Here is a 19,197-nt window from a genome sequence, read left to right on the forward strand (position 1 = left end):
TTTCATTTTGGATTATTCAAATTCTCTTCACTTCATGTCTTCACAATTATAGCTCTAACTTTAGCTAACTTTAGCTTTCTAACCTTCTTGAACAGAGGTTCTTGGCCATAGAGAATTACCTGGAGGTAGTTACTCCAAGCTTGGCCTATTTAAAATCATCACACTCCTTTTACCTAGACCCCATAGTTGGGGTGAAGACTGATATTGAATAGCAAATTACTTAACTAATGAATAGTCATTCACTGTTCATAGGAGTGTCTTGATGGTAAAATCCTTGGCTGGCTTGAAAACATTTCAATTTTTCATTATCTTCTATATGTAGAGCGATATTTCTTGATTTATTCTTTTAGTCAAAGCTGGAAGTTGGTATTGTCATACTGAGAGAGAGAGAGAGATGAGATCTGGAGGAGAAAAAAAGATTTGCTGAGTGCTCAAGGAAACATTTCCTTCTATTTCTCACCACTGTGTATGGAAGAAGGAGTATCTTTCATTGTTCAGCAATCTTCAGTTTTGTTGAAGATTTTTTTTATAACTGCAAGTTGTGTCAAAAAGTTGAATGTTGTCCTTAAGACTGCGAGCTGCGAAGGAGCAAACTTGTGCACAAATTAACTGCCATTCTGTATATGAGACTCTTTGAGACTATTAGAGACTCTTTGCATCGAGTCTCATAGCTGTTCTAGGTACTTGTTCAGTCTCAGTTTCAGAAAAGGTCTTAAAAGTAATTATGGGTTTTTTTATTACTTCTATAATCTTTTGACAGATTTGACAGATTAAATAATCTGCTCTTTAAGCTGTTTGGAAGAAATTTGATGACTTGCAATCAAAAGGATAAATGATAGCTGCAACCATTTCAGCTAAGATTCTATAACTGCCTTAGATGTAAATTCTATTTCACGTGCTTCTGTTTTTTCAGAACAATCACTTTTGGAGCTTAAAAGCTGTATTACTACTTTCTTCCTCAGAGGAAGTCTTACAAGAAAAAAGGAAAAGGGGGGGAAAAATGCCTCAACAAGATCCCTTCCAGTATTTCAGAGTTGTTATACTGAAGTTTTATGGTCTTTTCTTATTTTGTGTCCATATGTATATTTATGCATCAACTCAAGCACATACGGTTGCAACTGAGTGTAATATAGAATTTGTGTGGTTGATTCTTCTGGTGAATTTAATTCTGTTGCCTTCAACACACTTTTCAAAGTATATGGGTTCCTTCTCATAATTTTCTGGAGATTACAGAGTACATAGTTTTCCTGTAAACGTGGTGTCCTCCACACTGTGGAGAAGCCTCATCAGCAGGAGTGATGGTTAGATTCTTAGATTTAACAAAGTCCTCTTGAATCTGTGTCTTCACTTGGCTTGTTGTGAAGCCCTGCTGAACTGTTGATGATTGAACAGTTGTTTTTAATCATGATCAGTCATCCTAGTAAAGCTTCTTAGAGACTTCAACTGAATGTCTCTGTGTGCGTGTATATGTAAGTATATGTCCCTACATATATATACAGCTCCAATAATACCATTGTGTAGTCTTTCTGTGAAGCTGGACTGAGAGCCACGGCAGACTCCTAGGGTTGTACATAACATTGTCTTGCTATGTTGTGTGCTTGCAACAGAACACTGTTTTTAACAAGACCATCCATCAACTGGAGTCTCATAAGAGTTACACTTAAGTCTAAATTTTCTTTAAACAGGTTGTTGGTTTGGGTTCCCCCCGCCCTACACACACAATGGTTTTATAGACCTAAGCTGACTTTCAATAGTGTGGAGAGCAAGCACAAAAGAGCACATAAAAAAGGAAAGGAGTGGGATGACTGCATACAAGCCCACAAAAATTCTGTAGATACAATTTATCAAAATTTGGGTATTTATTGTTTTTAATGTAGCCTGAATCAGACTCCCATGTTAATGGCGCCTCCCCCTGTGCTTCGCCTCAGCACTCTGCCCTCGGCTACCCGCTCGAGCAAGAAACAAGCTCACAGTTTCATCAGACAGGTAAGTGATCATATAAACTGCTGTGTGGGTCTACAGGTGATTATTTAATAGGTGTGTTGACATATTTCTGAAAGATTTATGAAAAAAAAGGAACTGATCTTTGTGATGCTACTGGGAGCAAGACTTACTGCAGCTAAGTTATCTTACTGCATTTAAGTTATCTTACTAATAACTTACTAATTTCCTCCCTGTTTTGTTTTTAAGCCTTATGTTATAGATTAAAAAAAAATACTTTATTTCTGTGGAAAACAGGAAGAATATTCCCTTGTATACTGAAAAGTTTTCATTCACCGTTGACATACCAGTTAACTTTAATTTATCTGGAATAACATGGAATGTCCTCAAGTCTGATTTAAGGCAATGGTAGATTTATGAGAGATGCTGCCAAGAACAGAGCCAGCTGTATTCCCTAACCATTCCTTTGGCTTAATTTTAAGCAGCATATAGGGAAAAAAAAAAAAAAAAAAAAAAAAAAAAGAAAAGGAGGATTTAAACACATATTTAATTCACACTGTTGTTTATAATTAATATGCAACTTAAAAACAAACAAAAATCTCTCACTGGAGTTCATTTTATCCTATTTTTGTTAAGAAAGTGTTTCTTCTAGACTCTGATGAAGAAAACAAATATACTAAGGATTACATATTAATGCAAGGCACTCAGCTAGGCTAAAAACATTCTAACATGATTAAAAAAAAAAAAAAAAAAAAAAAAAAAAGGCAAGGAGGATTTTAACACTAGTGAAATTGCTGGTGCATATTGAATAAAGACCATCTAAAAGATAAATGACTTTTTTTTCAGAAAAAGAATGGTATATTCACTCTGGAAGTTATATGACAAATCACGTGAAAATGGAACAGAATATGAATTGACCAGCTACCAAGCATAATTCCCTCATCTTGTAAACCTTTTATTTATTTTAACTGTAAATTCTTATATACTGCTCCTTGTTGGCAGTTTCTTCTAGTTTAAATCTTGGGTGTGATGGTTAAGCTTTAATAACAGAGAAATGAGTTCTGCTGCGAATCAATAATGTAACTCTCACCTCCTGTCCCAAAGCTGGCAATTATCAATGACAGTTCCTGCACATTAAGTTACAAAGGCTTCAGTTAGTGGTCTCCCTTGAAATATAAAGGCGTATTTAACGGGAAGGTTGGATGAGAATGCCTTTCAGAATGTTGTTGTCCTTTTATATTTCACCTCTTGTTACTAAATTCATTGCTCTTTTTTGTTGTATCTGCAGATGACTTGTTAGTTCCGCCTCATGATACCAACACAGATCTAACAGATGTTATGGAGCAAATCAACAACACATTTCCAGCTTGCTGCTGTAAGTGGAACAAAATAGGTCACTGAGAATAGTATTGAATTTGAGGCAGTCTTTTGAAGAAAAAAAAAAAGTCATTCTTGTGGTATTGACTAGGAAAAAAAATCTCTCTGATGAGATTTCTTGTCAGGATATGTAAGCTACATAATTCTGTTCTTAAAAGTTGCTCAATATACACCATTTGTGAAGGGAAATTAAACACATGTTTTCATGTTTAAATGGAGGTGATTCACTATAAGAAAAGCCTATAGCTCCATATTGAGTTTTCATTTGTGTCCGTATAGGGGGAAAAGACACCTAGAATCCCATTTGCTGCTGCTGTAAACCCTATGTAGAACTTGACTGAATGCACATTCAAAAATTTGGAATGCTGCTGTGCTAATAAAACTTGAAAAAAAGTCCTTAGGCAACAGGAGGGACTGGGGCCCAATCTTGATTGCCTGAACTAGTTATTAAACTAATTGACCAGAGGAAATAACTGTTAACACAGGACATAACACCTTTCCCTGCTTAAATGCATTGAAAGTTGATGTTTTATTCAGTGTCTATTAAAGAGAGATCAAAAGGAAAACCAATTAGTTTCATGTGCATGGCTTGTATCAGGTGACATATTTTTCCATTGATCCATTTCCTTCCAGAGTGTCACTGCACTGGAGGTGGGGTGAAGGGGCAGCTTTGTTATGTTCTTAAACTTTCAACAGTTCTTTCAAATTAAATATAATAATGATGGTCAGTTTTAAAAGGCATAAGTGAGAGGGATGGTGTTTATGCCCCATCATTTTGGAAGCATCAAGATTGAACTCTCTTCTATTGTATTTTGTGGATTTGATGAATCCTGTTAAAATACCCCTCTTATTTCCTGTACGTACATTGCTTGGCTGTGAAAACCACATCACAGAAGATGCACTTTGTACATTTTGAGAAGGCAAATTAGGATTTAGCAAAAGAGGTTTTGTTGCAGCTGTCCTTTGAGATTTTCATTGAGTTCAATAGTTCAGAGCCTGTCACTTTGCAAATTAAGGATTTGATTCTAAGGAGCATCTCCTCTTGAAGTCAACAGCTAGTGGGGCTGCACAGCACAACTCAAGGGTGTGTATGTATACAAATCAGTAGAAAATACAAGTATCAATCCTTGGTTATGCAAATTCCTGTCTTACGTGTATAAGCAGTATAGCAGCTACTGGACATTTGGCCCAAGAGAATTTACAGCAAATTTACAGAAATACTCACTTGCATTCCTGTGTCAGGGCAAGCTTGATAATGATGCCCATAAGCCAATATCCTGAATGAGGCAGGAGGGGCGACTGCATGTGAAAACAGTGGCCCCACATCCTTTCATATTGTGAAGCATTCCTGGCCATTTAAGATTAAAAGAAGTCACAATTCCAAATTTCGTATGATTTTTCATTTGTCATTGACATGCTGCTGCAGAAATCAAACCAAACCATCATGACCCAGTTAGTGGGCACCAGTTGTTTGCTCTTCTTCAGTTATTCTGTAACGTCTTTTACTTGGGAAATTGACTAGCAGTATATTTTTTTTAACCATGTAAAATTCACGTACTGTTTTAGAAGCCTGGAACGAGGATTATTAATCTGGCTTTCCCAACAGAGTGCATTAAACTCCATGAGTTTTCTAGGGAAGACCATAACAGACCACCTACTCCATCATCTTTTCCTGTGGCCATTTGAGATGAATCTGTCTTTCTGGACGGACAATTGTCTAATAGTCTAATTGTCTAATTGTCTTGTTCTGTAAGACTTCCAGTGGCACAGACTCCAGGGACTCCCCAGGCAATCTGTTTTGAGAGCATCACTGTATTCCTAACCTTAAAAAATAATATCCTTACCCTTTTTTAATTATACCCAAGTGAAATTCTAGTAGGACAGCCTTCATATGTTCAACAGTTCAATGTATCATTTAAAACAAACCACCAACCCAAAAAAAAGCTTTTTTTTCACCACCTTATCACTACTGGCCTCTCCTACCTTGGCCGCAACTTCCATCCAACTAGCATCTAAGCCTTATGTACATAGACATTACAACACATTTTTAGTTAAATGGTCATTTTTTAATACAGGAGTATTTCTGTCCTTCTGTTGTACATATTTTCCTTGCACTGCCTTTGTTTTTAAGCTACCAAGACACAGAATCCTGTAAATTTCTAACTTTCTTTTGTTTTTTTCTATTTGCAGCAAGTTTCACTGGCAGACCACAGGTATGAGACATGTTTACATACTTTTGCTTCCAGTGACTATGCAACTAAAGCAAGTGGAAAAGTTCTGTTAAAGCCAAGTGGCAGAGGGGTTTTTTTCTGTATTTTTCCCTAGAGGTCTATTAGGGAGGTAGACCAATGTCACAGGAAGGCTAGATTCTGGAATATGCCAGTTAATAGAAAATTCCTGCTAGTTCAGGCATTACCAAGGATACCATGGTGTGCAGTTCTGGGATGCTGACTGGATGGAATGAGCTTGAATCTATCAGGGCCAATTAGTTTCAAGCCACCATCCGCTCTGCAGGACCAAAGCTTGTTCTTGTAAAGCCATCCATATGTCCTTGTGCCCTGCTGCTCATCACTTCAGTTCTAGGAGCTACAGGCATCAGGGCACAAAGGTCAGGAGCCACACAGCGTAATAGGCATTAGATGAAGCTGCCTTCTCCCAGTAGGCAACCACTCTACAAGCCCAAAGCAGGAATTTGTCTATTTTCAGAGTTCACAAAAAGGTGAAAAACAATCTGGTATTTAGATACTTGTTCTTGAAAATCTAACTGGTATGAATGATCTATTAAATTTCTGTTAGAAGTAACAAAAATAGGAAAAACACTTGCTATAGGTTTAGGTTGATATTAGGGCCCACATATGACAAGCAACGAATAACACGATCTTGTGTCATTGCATAGTTCTTTAAAAGTTTCATTTTACATCAGTTTTAAAGACTACTATAAATTGCTTTGTGAAGCTTCAGAAGAATTTAGTGCTAGGGAAAAAGAGTCTTATTTACTCCCCTAAATGGCTTTGCTTTGTCCATTTATATACAATTTGCAAGGTTAGACCTCCCCAAAATAAAGATCTAAAAATTCAGAAAAATCGCCCTACAAATGCTTTCCTGGATTGCAATATCTGAGATAGTAGGATTGCCTTCCCAAACAGGAATTTCTGGAAAGAACGGGATGAATCATGTTCTGCACTCAGTTAACTCAGACTTTGTGTTTCAGTCTGTGATAAGTTAAATTAGTGAATTAGACTAGCATTTTTCAGAAACCATTCCTCTAAGCAGGCACAGAGAATAGCTTTCAGTGTTATCAGTGAATAATACTCATCTTCCTGAAGAAGTGTTTGATTTTTTTTATATTCAGGATGATTTCCAAATGGTCACACTGCAAATCTAGCCTTCCAGAACCATTAGAGAAGGCACAATTGATTGTTTAGGAACAGAATCCTGAAACAGGAGCCTGGAAATAAGCATCACATTTGAAGGGGCTGAGTCCAAATGTGGACATACTCTCCATTTTACCAGTTAGGCTTCAGATAGGACAGTGATTTGGTTTAAATTTTTTTTGATGGGTGCAGAACATGGAGAGTCTTTAAGTTGTATTTACTGCTCTGTAGACTTAACATCCTCTGGGCATTACTCACCAAGAATTTTAAACACTGCAGTATAGTAAAATTAGGTTTCTCTTAACTACATGCCTCAGCGATTTGCTGAGTCTTGGGCAACTACATCTAAATTTTTAAAATACAGGGGTTTTGTAAGATGACATCCGAGTCCTTACCTGAACCGAGCCCAGGGTATTTAGAGCTTTCTGTGCATGTTAATGTGGTACTGACACGGTTATTTCTCATCGTGACAGGCAATGTGAAGTGTTCATTTGGACATCAACCAGTGCTTCCTGACGTGCAGTACAGCCCTTTTCTACAACCCACCAGTCGCGAGTTCCACTTCATCAGAAGGCTGCATGGGACCCTGGAACATGCTGTTCGCTCTGGCTGCGTGTTCTACTTGAAATAGTAAAACACTGAATACCCAAAGACAAGGATGTTGTTTTTATAGTATTGGGTTTTGTTTTTTTTTTTCTTCTTCTTCTTCCCTTTCTATGCAACTGTAAATTAATGAGCAGTGGAGTATTTGTCACTGATTTGTATAAATATACAGCCGCGGGAAAAGGGGCAGGGGCTTTATATAACGTTCTTTTTGATAATCGTAAAGAGAACTGCATAAGGAGTTTGGAGCAAAATGTTACATTTATACATTCCTTTCAGCTCTTGCTTTTACATTGTAAAAATACCCTTAGTTATATTCTCACACATTTAATATTCTGTACTGATTATTTATGTGCTAACCATCTGACCACACAGATTTCAGATTACCCTTGAATTGTTTTCAGGATTGGCGTATGAAGTTCCCACATTTAGCACAATCTGCATTATTGTTACTGGATAACAAAAATTGCTGTTGGGTGCAAGCTACCATATTTTAACTCCATTAAACAAGGTAAACTCTCATTTCAAGTCATAATCCTCATGCATCAAGATTTTAAACTTTTAGTTATTTCCAGCCAACACACTCCATTTGGAGGATTATTTTTTTAAGCCTTACTTTATTTTGAATCGGGAGATAGCTAAAAGAGGACTTAGATGATAGCTTAAGTTGTTTTTAGTAAGGTCTATGTTAGTGTAATCTTTCCCAACTTTGTTCAGAGACAAAGCTTTGCTGTTCCCTGCTGTGCCAAACTTGCTTCAAGTTTTGGAATTTACAGTCTGTGAAGTAAAGCTCATTTCCGTGAGATCCCCTTCTGACGATCTTAAACGCACCGGTCTTTTGTCTGCCTCTTGGAAATGAAGAGACAATTAGAAAGCCCTTTCCAATACTATTAGCAATGCAACATTTTCTTCAAAACTGCAATGCGCATAGACACTATCATTTGGCATTGTAATCTTGCAACTCATCTTTTATCTTTGAAATCATTTATTTATGTACTTCAGGTAGGGATAATTACGGGAAAGTTACGTCACTGAGCAGCTGATCTCTAGTTTTAAAAGTTATCATAAGAGATTTTAATGCCTTCACGGAGTTTACAGTGCTGCATGGACACTTGCTTTAATTTCAGGACATACCTTTAATTGGTAAAACTGCATGCAATATATTTCCTGTATAGTGGAGAGAAACTAAACTGTGTTGTTTATTACTGAAAAAAAACCAACCATGATTTCAAAACGGTATTGGAAGAGTTGTAAATTCTCTACTGCTACCGAAAAATGCTAGAGGGCGTTAAGACAGTAGGTCAGGAATTTCTAGTGGTGGTGTGAAGTGGTGCCAACTAGATTGTCCTGCACCCACAGTACTCACTCCTGGACTGCTGCTGCTCACGGAGTGATTTGGGCACAGCGTTGACCACGTTCTAGTGTTGGCCCCGGTGCCAGTTCTTTCTGAACCCTTTGGCAAATTATTTAACCACTCTGCCTCTGTTTTCCCATCTGTAAAATGGGGATGATAGTACTTACCTCTCAATGGTGTTGTAGGGCTTGCTTAGTTAGTGGCTGAAAAGCTCTATATAAATGCTGAGTATTACTCCTGAACGAGTGCAGCAGAATTGTCAAGGTGGGAAGAGAAGATGCTGGCTCCTAGAAATGCTTCACCTATTAAAAAAAAAAAAAAAAAAAAAAGTAGCACAGTTATTTTGAGAAGAAAAAACCCCACATTTTACAGAAGAGGAAAGCCATGACCACCTTTCTACCTCAGACCTATCTTCATGAGTAGTATTGGAAATAGCTTTATATTCTGTTCTCTGCAAAGTACTTTGCTTTTATCAAGCTACATCATTATCTAGGTAAAGAATCCTTAAAAATACCCCCCTACAGAAGTAAAACAAGGTCTCAGTAGTGAATTTGGTGGCTTTTATTTTTGTTACGACTATGAGGTTATGTATAAAGTTGTTTTTCTGCTTGTGTTTGTATGCATCCTTTGTCCTCTGCTGCAAAGTAAATGCTACTTCAAACACTACATTGTAACATTCTTCCTCTGAGACAATAATAAATAAAAGGAATATATTGCAGTAACATGAGAAAAAGTATGGCGTTCTTTCAAGTTGTCTGGTCTTCAAGGATGGCATTATTGCTAAAAGCTGAAAATTTCATTCTGAAGAAGATTAATTTTAACATGGGTGTGCTATGATAGTCAATATCTGTGTGCTAGCAGTTTTGGAGTGAGGTTTGCATTTTTATAAATGAGATGAAGCAGTGTTTTCTCCCCATAAATCTGTGCATATTTTCTCCACTTTTCCATCTGTAGTGATTTAGTCTGGAATCCTTCCGTTTCGTGACAGAGATTAAATTTGATCACTGAGAAGCAGACTGCTTTTATTTTTAAAATGTTATATATACATATTGCAAAATAGCAATAATACATGAAGCCCTGTCAAATATTAGAACTATAAATTAGTCTTCAAGTTTTGATGGTATTGCATCAATGTACTTAGCTGAAGCACAGCATTAGTTATTCAGTCAGGAAATAAGTACTTTCTAGCCCTACCGTGTGCTGATTGTAGGTATCTACATTAGGCTAATGCTTAATGTAGATTGTATTAATGACTGTGTTAGAACTACTGTGCTTAAAGGAGGAAAAAAGCCCATCATCCTAACAATTCTGTTTCCTTATAGTAAGAGTTGGCAATGTTTTCATATTTGGTATTTATAAATTATTTTTTTCAAACTCTAACAAATGTAAAACATAAGTGTCAAAGTAATGACATTTTCCCAATTTGTGAAAGCAGGCTTAAGAAAGAAGTTGTAGGGAAGAAGTGCCTTTTTTCACATGGCACTTTAACGATTTAGCAGTTAACAAGGATTTTAATTATAGAAATAGCAATATACTGAGTCAGATTAAGTTCTGTATTTAGAATAATAAACATGTCAGAGAGGAGGAGACTGGTAGATTAAGGAATCTATTAAACCATAAAATTTGTCTTTTAAAAAAAGTAAACATTTTAATTATATGTTTGTAGAATTGAAGGCAGCAGCAGAAGCGTATGGATCAGTACCAGGGCCTGACTTTGACAAAAATTTATGAAAATGCTCTTATCTATGACATACGCCCTCTGTACCCTGATGGTGAGGGTAGCAGGTGCCAGAGCTCTGTGGCACTGTCACCAGTGAGGAAGGTACTCTCAGCATCAAATCACACTTCAGCACTGGGCCGTGAAGGTCCTGGCTCTTGTCAGGGGGAACAGAGCCACAGCCACTTCTCAACAGCTTGGTGTGGGGGGCTTGGGGAAGGCAGGGCACAGCGACCTCCATCCTCAGTGAACAATGCAATGGTAAGCACTCCCTCACTGCTCTGCAAAACCACCTCCTTTGAGCACTAACCAGCCTCTTCTGCTGTTACTGTGTCAAGCAAAATAAAGCCAATGTGATACCTCTCAGGAGAAGAATTAGGTTCCTGCACTGAAGAGCCTGTCCACATAGTCAGGAGGGACACCCTCCTGCACATCCCAGGATGGATGGGTGGTTGATAGCATATTTGTTCAGTTGAAACATTATTATAAGATCAGTTGATTTTCTCAAAGAATATGCAAGATGATGCATCTAATTAAAATCAGTGCAGGGGAACTTCCACTATGAAACAGTTCTTCTTGGGGTTGGCAGGGGAGATGGTATTCTTTCTTTTTTGACCAAGACAAGGCTCTTTATGTGTTCAAATCTCAATATGTGAGACAGTTAAGTTACAAGACACCAGCCCCTCTAGGTCATCGGAGATACTGAACCCAAACACAAACTGTCAGACTGCACTGGGCAATTCCTGTTACCCCAGTGTCCCAGCTCAGGGGTTCTGTCCTCTCCCTTTTATTTCTACAGCTGAAAAATGAGGGGGGGAAGGGGGGGGCAGGGAAAAAGCTGAGTTCAGCCAAATTAAAAATGTGTTACTGTAACAGGCAAGTTTTAGATTTATGCAAAAGACCAAAATATTATTTTCAACATTTACAGTAAAAATTGCCCTTTGGGTAGAGTTTGCTCATTACATGTATTTCTTGTTCACTAATGCTCCTGAAGGTAAATACTCATATCCCTGCAAAACTGAGTAACGGATCCTGTCCACTGTCATGCAGAAATGAAGATGTCGTGCCCTATGGCTGAGAATTCTGCTCCCACAACAGCAACAAAAATCAGTCTAACTAATCCAGCCAAGGTGTAAATTAATAACTAGGTATGAAAAAAAGACAACCAACCCCAAAACTTTTAGTGGAAAAAAAAAATATTTAAGCAGGAAGAGATCTATTCCATTGTTCCTATGATCCGCAAAGGTGAAATCTTCCTTGGACTCCTAAAGACATGTGAGCCATCTTCTGTCTTTAGTGCCACTTAAATATTCATGATGTGCCAGCACAAATTACACTGTTTGCCACTTAAATCGATGCACTAGAAATAGCAGCTGCATGCGAGCGCGGCAGCCGCCTTCGGAAGGGGTAGGTTGTGTTTCCATCAATGGCTTTTGTAGCCACCTCTCCCTGAGAGGAGACCCCAGCAGGGAGCTGCCAGGAGTGGGCTGAGTCAGCTCCTTCTCCCCAGCATCCCAGCAAAGTGCTGTGGCCAACACAAAGGCATCTTTTACATTGAAAACTGCTCTATGTCAGTATGCGCACTAACAGTGCTAAAGCAGGAGAGCTAAATAATAGAATTTCTAGGTGCCAGCCTGAAAGTTCAGTGCAGAAACAAGAAAATAAAAAATCTCCAACCAAAACGTGGAGACAGTCTTATCTCTGAAACATAGTATTTACTGATGAACTGCTCGTGCTCTTGTTAGTCACTCTTTTCATATAGTCAGTTAGATAAGCACTTCAAAAATGCCTAGTTTTCTGACCTCTGATAACTAGTATTTATCTTGGAGATACCATACTTTAGAAATACTTATCTCCTGACTATGGAAGGGGAGCCAAAGGTAACTAGCTCAAAGGAAGATGTCTACAGTTTACAAATCTAATTTCTGCAGATAGATCCCACCTTGGTATTAAAAAAAACCAAACCGCCAAACCACACACAACAGAGAATAGAAAGAATTTTTAGTTTGGTATTTTCACAGCTAGAAAAAGTGAACTGGTTATTAAAAATCTATACGTATAAAAAATTGGAAAACCATATAGTAGCATTGCAGAAACACTTCATCTGCACATGATGCACTTATTTTGCCTGTAACTGATACAGTAACTGATACCTCTTTGACTATGATTTAAAGTCTTCAGAAAATGAGGAAAAAAAAAAAAAAAAAAAAAGAAAAAGAGGAATGGACAGCATCCCTTACCAGTAATTTGAGTGTCTCATAAACTAGGAAAAAATCCACATGAATGAAAGACTGATGATTCACCTGAATTTTATATGTAAATAGGGAACCATTTGATCAAATCTGGAAACGTTTCTGAATCCCAGCCCAGGTGAAGGGGAAATCCAGTGGACAGCTCGCATGACTACAAACCAGAATACTCAGACTATAGCCCCAGCCCTGTGAAAACATTAATCAAAACCATCCATTCTTCTTCACTAGAGAAGACATTTTGCACAATTCTATGATTATTTTTATCACGAGTGATTCAGGACCATTATGCTTCTCTGTATGTATTTGCCACATGTGACTGGTGCCTAACCCACAGATGAAGTTTCATGCATTAATAAATAAGAGAACACACAGAAGACACAACAGTAACTGCCACTGATAATTCACATTCCTGATTTGAATGCAAACAAGAGGCTTTGACTTTCTTAATCCTATCCCTGCACAACTGGGCAGTTCCTCTGTATTCTTCCCTGAACAGGGCAAAGTCTCTCCTGAAGGCCAGGGATGTGATCCTACTTTTTGCCTTGCTCTTTCCTCTCGGGATCCTGAGCTCCACCACGTCATGGTTGCTGCAGCCACAGCAGCCCACAACCTTCACATCCCTTACCCGTTCCTCCTTCTTTACGAGTAGGAGGTTCAGCCTCTCCCCTCACAAGCTCCTCAATCACACAGGTTAGGACTTTATCATCAGGGCATCCCAAGAACTTTTCCCTCGACAGTTAACATAACTCAGTCAATGCACTATCGTCTTGCACGGTGCCATGAAAAAAAATCTTTTGCAAAGAGAAGTACAACAGATGAGCAGGGAGGGACCTTTTAAACACAGATGCTTTGGTTGATTTTGTGTAATACCTCTGAAAGTATTTTGGTGAGCAGTTACGAGGAGTCTAATGAATGGCTGTGACACACAGACAGGCTCACAGGAAGAAAAACTGTCCAGATGTATTTTTGCCTCTCCAGTCCCAGCAGCCCCTCTGGAATGGAAAGCGTAGCTCTGACCTACTTGCTTTCAGCAGGCTGTAATTACAGCGCCTATCAATTTTCTATAAAAATACAGATGTGAACAAATGGAAAACCTGAGTGGCTCAAACATGAGCAGAATAAGAATGTTACTTCACCCCCTAAATCCCTGTTCCGGTAAAGATGATCCTTGCAGGTTGAAAAGTAAAACTAGTTGAAATGGCAATAAAACATCAAAGTAACAGTTGACTTCTTTATTATGAAATATGACTGAGGCTTTGTACACAAACAAGATATACCATGGTATCCATCTGTCTGCTGCCTCTGCCTACACTTGCATTTTTTCCTCCCCAAAATGTCTGCTCGCTTGCCAAGGAAGGAAAATCAATGGTAGCCTTAGCAAAGGAGAATTATTTTTGGTTTTGAACTCTCATTTGTTTTCTGACAATACAGCTTCTGCTATCAGCCAGTAGGTGACAAGGGGCTCAGCCAGGTGTCCAAAGCTGGACACAGCCCCCCTGCCCCAGTCTCCCAAAATAAGAGGGAATAGTCACTCCCTTTGACCTGCTGATTACGGTTTTGTTAGGACACACACCCCCCCTTTGCCACCAGAGCACACACCTCTGGACAAGGAAGCCTCCACGGAAAAGGCAGATGAGACCACTGACTCCAGGCTAACCCACTTAATACAGACCCCAGTAGCATTTGGCAAACAGATTCTTCTGGTTACTATTTACATCCCCGTTATTGCAGACACTTTGGTTCTGTTTTCCCATGAATCACAGTACTTGTAACATTATTTAGAAAAAAGAGATTAGGAGGTAAATATTTTCTAAAATGCCACTTTCGTTTATCTGCTCTTCTTCTAGACTTGCTTTCTCAGGTGTAGGCTCACATACACACACACACTATTAGCTTTTGGTCAGCTTCTTCCATTCACCTGTTCAGAGATCATCGGCATTTGAACATAAAATACCAAAACACACATAGCTTTTCAATTAAAAATTCTGTAAGTTTGTCAAAGCTATTGCTCACTTCACTATTTACGACACCTCCCATGCCTTCGAAATTACTTCCAAGTGGACAAAACTAGTACATTTTCCATTTCTTTGCCCAAAGCAATGCTCCCATTGAAAGCTTCTTAGAAAGTTTGACTTAAAATAACAACTTTATGCATAGTACAGTGTTGTTATACACAACTAAGTAACATTTCTTAAAGGCTGATTACAAACAATCTCAAATGAAATCTCTTCATGACACTGTTGATTTTAGGGCTCTTTATGGTTCAATATAAACCAAAGCAGGAAGGCATAATCACGCCTTTCAAAGCTATTTGAAAAGTACATTAGCATACAGACTGCAGCTTAAGCCTGTCAGCTTTGTCTGCACTCTCTGCATTTACTTGTTCGTTTTTAACCCAGTTGCAAAGGAAAGACAAGTGATAAATTAAGATTATAGCACATCTGTTTCCACAGAGATTGGATAAAATATGGCAGTTTAGTTAATGCAGTAAACAGCTTAAATGGTGAGAGCGGTTTTTTTCTTAATATATTTTGCCTGAATAGCTGACATAGACAGATGCTGAACAAAATGAGGTGGGTTTTTTTTTTCTAGCTTCTAGAAGTAGTAGTTATACCTCCCTCAAGTAATATGTACATAGAAAAATAATTAGATTAAGTGATGTGATTAAAACCAAGATATTCCACGCCCACCTGTCTTCCCCTCCTAGACTGGCAGAAGTGACAAGGCCAAATCAGAAATATTAATACTACAATGAAGCACATTTAAAAGTTCAGTTCTGCAAACTACCCTTCCAGTAGGAAGTGCTTCCAGAAGCAATATAGATGATGATATGGCATTATTTCAATTATTTGATATATATATACTGGAGACAACCGTGTATAACAAGACAGGATTATGCCAATGGTAGTTTAACAAACATTTATCTACAATAAAATAAAATAAAAATTAATTAAAAAAAAAACAAACACAAACCACAGCTGTCTCCTGTGCCAGCTCCGTTGGCACCTTCCCCAACATGGCCAGTTTCTCCTCACAGGAGAGCCACCACCAGCCCCTCGAGGCTCCCACCCCCTCAGCCACCCACTGGCCTTGTCCTCCCCAAGGGGCCAGGCAGGGAAGGGGCACATCCCAGTTGGGGCTCCCCCAGCCCCAACCCAGGACCACTTAATATTCCTGTTGAGCAACACTTCAAAAGGAAAGCTGTGTTTATCTGGTGGGTATTAGCAGCATAATGCAGTTAATTAAATAATAATAATCACCTTAGAAGCATGCCCTTATCTTGGAGCAGGAGGAAGAACAGAGAGTGAAGGCTGGGGCAATTATCTCGCCCTTTCACTCCAGGGAACCAAGCCCCAAATAAACATTCATATCAAAGTCAGTAAATAATTTGGCCAATTACCTATTCCCACATCCCCACTGAAGTTTGTTGATTGAAGATTGCAAGCATTTATGTTTAGCCTTCAGCTCAGTATTTAGAGTGCCATATAGGAACTGACTCTGCATTGAAAATTTATCCATGAGTTGCTGCTTAATGTCAATGAAACCTGCATTAACATCTCTGTGAGTGGAGACGTGTAAGAAACACTATTATTCTGTCAGAATCACAGAATCCTCTAGGCTGGAAGAGACCCTCGGGATCATCAAGTCCAACTATCTACCCTACTCTAAAGTTCTCCCCTACACCATATCCCCCAATACCACATCTAAATGGTTCTTAAACACAGCCAGGGATGGTGACTGTCATCACGAACCACCTTTTATACATATAAGCGCAGGGCCCAACACAGACTGAATTGCCCTTTTGGTTCCCAAAATGTCTAGATTTGAGAGGTTTGGGCAGGAAAATTTAACATACACGTTAGTCTAACATCCTGATGAACTACTCACTTCAGAGTTACTGCAAGGAGTTTCAACATGCACTAAAGAAGTGGTTTTTGCTAGAAGTTTCCTTATTCCTGTCCTCCTCCTTCCCCAAGAAGCCCCAGAAGTGTGTCAGGAATAGGTGGGCAACTCTCTCCACCTCCTTGCTCCCACAGAGGGAGAAGGCAGCCGCTCCGCCAGCCCGAGCACAAGCCTGGAACAAATCCCTCCTTTCCCCTGGTATTTAGCCAGCACTCTATTATACTGCACGGACTTTCAGTAAGAGTCAAGGAATAAATTTGCAAACTCACTCTCTCTCTCTCTGAGATCTTCAGCAGGCTTATGGGGATTTAAAACTAATGTAGTTGCAAAGGCGCCTGCGAAAGCCAAATTTCTAGAAAATTAGGTTGCCAGTGAGTAATTAAGGACACTCTAGGCAGATTTTTGCCTTCGTTGTTGGCAGCACACAAGAAAATAATATAATCTCTAAATTCAATCTGATTTTTTTCTTTTTTTTTCTTTTGTAAGTAAATCAAGCGCTTTTGATATGGCATCAGTAGGACAGACTTTTCAGAGATGCTCTTTTTGCAAGGACTAAAAAAAACAGAGCTACCCTTTAGCTATGGGTCTTGTCTATTCACTTGCAGGCATTAAGAACTTGTCATCTATAACCCACTGACCTAAGGGCACCGGATTTCATAATAATGAATTAATTTCTGAGCTATTTATTTCTCAACTACAAAAGTACTAAAAAAAACACCAAAAGCTATACTGGCAAGATGATTTAACAAGCACTGTAGGGCCCAGAGTTTAAAACCATGGTTCTCAAAGACCCAACCAATGGCAGAAGGCAGTCAGCATCTAAAAACCAGGATTCATTACAAAGGTTCCCACATGCTGTGAATTCTGCTTTTGGGCATAGACCAGAGGTTCTCACAAGAGCCATGAATAGACGCAAATCTCATATTCAGACTTGAGGTGGCTGACAACCATTCCTTAATTTGTCTCATTTGTAGATCAGACTCTACAAGCACTTGAAGAGCCATCCTATCTGAGCCTTTACAAAAGCATTCCTCTTCCCAGCACAGGCACATCTAACTCCAGACAGCCAAAAGATGCCAAAGGCAACTTCACCTTTTTGTTTGGTTTCTCAAGCAATTCAAATACCAAAGCTTTCTGAAAGGTGACAGCTGAGCTTTCACTCCATTTTCCATACAGAGGGATTAATCCCACATGTATTTCATATACATATTTCATAGCCCTGGTATATTTTCCTCAACAGGACTTAATATGACATTATTGACATGTTCATATAAGGGACACCAAGATAACGGAGGCCCATCTTTCAGACTGGAGAAGACAGAGCTCAGGGAGGATCTTATCGATGTATACAAATACATGAAGGAAGGGTGCAAAGAAGAGGGAACCAGGCTCTTTAGTGGTGCTCAGTGACAAGGCCAGAGGCAATGGGCACAAACTGAAACACAGGAGGTTCCTTCTGAATATCTGGAAACACGTTTCTACTGTGAGAGTGACCGAGCACTGGAACAGGTTGCCTAGGGAGGCTGTGGAGTCTCCATCCTTGGAGATTTTAAAAGCTGTCTGGGCACAGTCCTGTGTAACCAGCTTTGGGTGGCCTACTTGAGCAGAGGAAGTTGGACAAGATGACCTCTAGAGGTCCAACCTCAACCATTCTGTGAGCCTGTGGACGTATTTTAAGATTAAGAAGCTGCCTATTTAGACTATCAGGAGGCTTTATGCTACAAACAAGCCTTTACACACAGTTAAAAACTAATGAAGTATGAAATTATATTGTTCAATGAACTGCTTCCTAGATACAAACAGAGGCTGCCCTTTCTGCAATTATTTGAATCTTTTTGCCAGGTTTCTAACGCATATCCTTCACTTTTCCCATCTGGCTTCATAATGCAGGAAAGACAGCAGCTTTTCAGCCCTTGCCTTCCTTGCTCTTTCCTCATGGAAGGTCTCTTCACCAAAGAGGAAGATCCTGAATATAACTCAAAAGTGCTAGTTGTCAACGTTACAAAATTGCTGGTGTGATTTTCATATTCCCATTTGTATTTGGTATGGAGCACTTGACTCAGATTTATTTTTACCTTCATACATATGTCATCCTGCACAGCTGAAAAACCAGAGGCACACTGTGCCACACACCCGTAATTTCACCATTAACGATAGTGAGGCAGTCTCTTCCAGCCACCTCTCCCTCAGCCATGTTAGGTGCAATAATGGCACTGCTGTAAGTGAACCCAATCACTCCTCTGTAAATTATTCAAGAGTGTGGAAGAGGAATGGCAGTATAAAAATGCTAAAATTATTTCAGATTTTGTGAAAATCTCTATAAGCAGAATAATAAAATTATAAAAACAGATTAAATACCCCAATTCCCAGTACAAACTATACATTATCAATTTTGAGTCTCAGGATTAAACTGATTAACAGGCTGTGCCAATATGGAATGAAAGAAAGTTTAGCTCCTAAAAAGCCATGCTAAAGAGATCACATTCCTTGTTAGCTTATGGACAAAGCAAGGACCTGCAAAGAAGCTCCAAACACTCTCAAGGCAGATGTTAGTCTCAGAAAAAGCAACAGACCTCCCTAGTCCTGTCACACAAGCAATAACATAAAAGGCAAGGCGATTCCTTTTTTGGGAAGCATAGGGTCAAGTAATACTACATTCACCCCAATACAGGGGTA

At 38.9% G+C, this 19,197-nt stretch overlaps 1 protein-coding gene across 6 annotated transcripts in view; it reads left to right on the forward strand.

Annotated features, from left to right (window-relative positions):
- Positions 1–9,376, forward strand: part of UTRN (utrophin) — a 379,666-nt gene extending 370,290 nt beyond the window's left edge. For all 6 annotated transcript variants that reach the window (XM_014950829.1, XM_014950828.1, XM_014950830.1 and 3 more), the window contains 4 exons: positions 1,878–1,986; positions 3,230–3,316; positions 5,509–5,531; positions 7,166–9,376. In XM_014950829.1, the coding sequence (XP_014806315.1) occupies positions 1,878–1,986; positions 3,230–3,316; positions 5,509–5,531; positions 7,166–7,174 (228 nt within the window). In that variant the 3' untranslated portion in view covers positions 7,175–9,376. The remainder of the gene's footprint in view (positions 1–1,877; positions 1,987–3,229; positions 3,317–5,508; positions 5,532–7,165) is intronic.
- The last annotated feature ends 9,821 nt before the right edge of the window (positions 9,377–19,197 follow it).

The sequence above is a fragment of the Calidris pugnax genome, unplaced genomic scaffold (genome assembly GCF_001431845.1).
Source record: "Calidris pugnax isolate Ruff unplaced genomic scaffold, ASM143184v1 scaffold24, whole genome shotgun sequence".
NCBI classification, from domain to species: domain Eukaryota; kingdom Metazoa; phylum Chordata; class Aves; order Charadriiformes; family Scolopacidae; genus Calidris; species Calidris pugnax.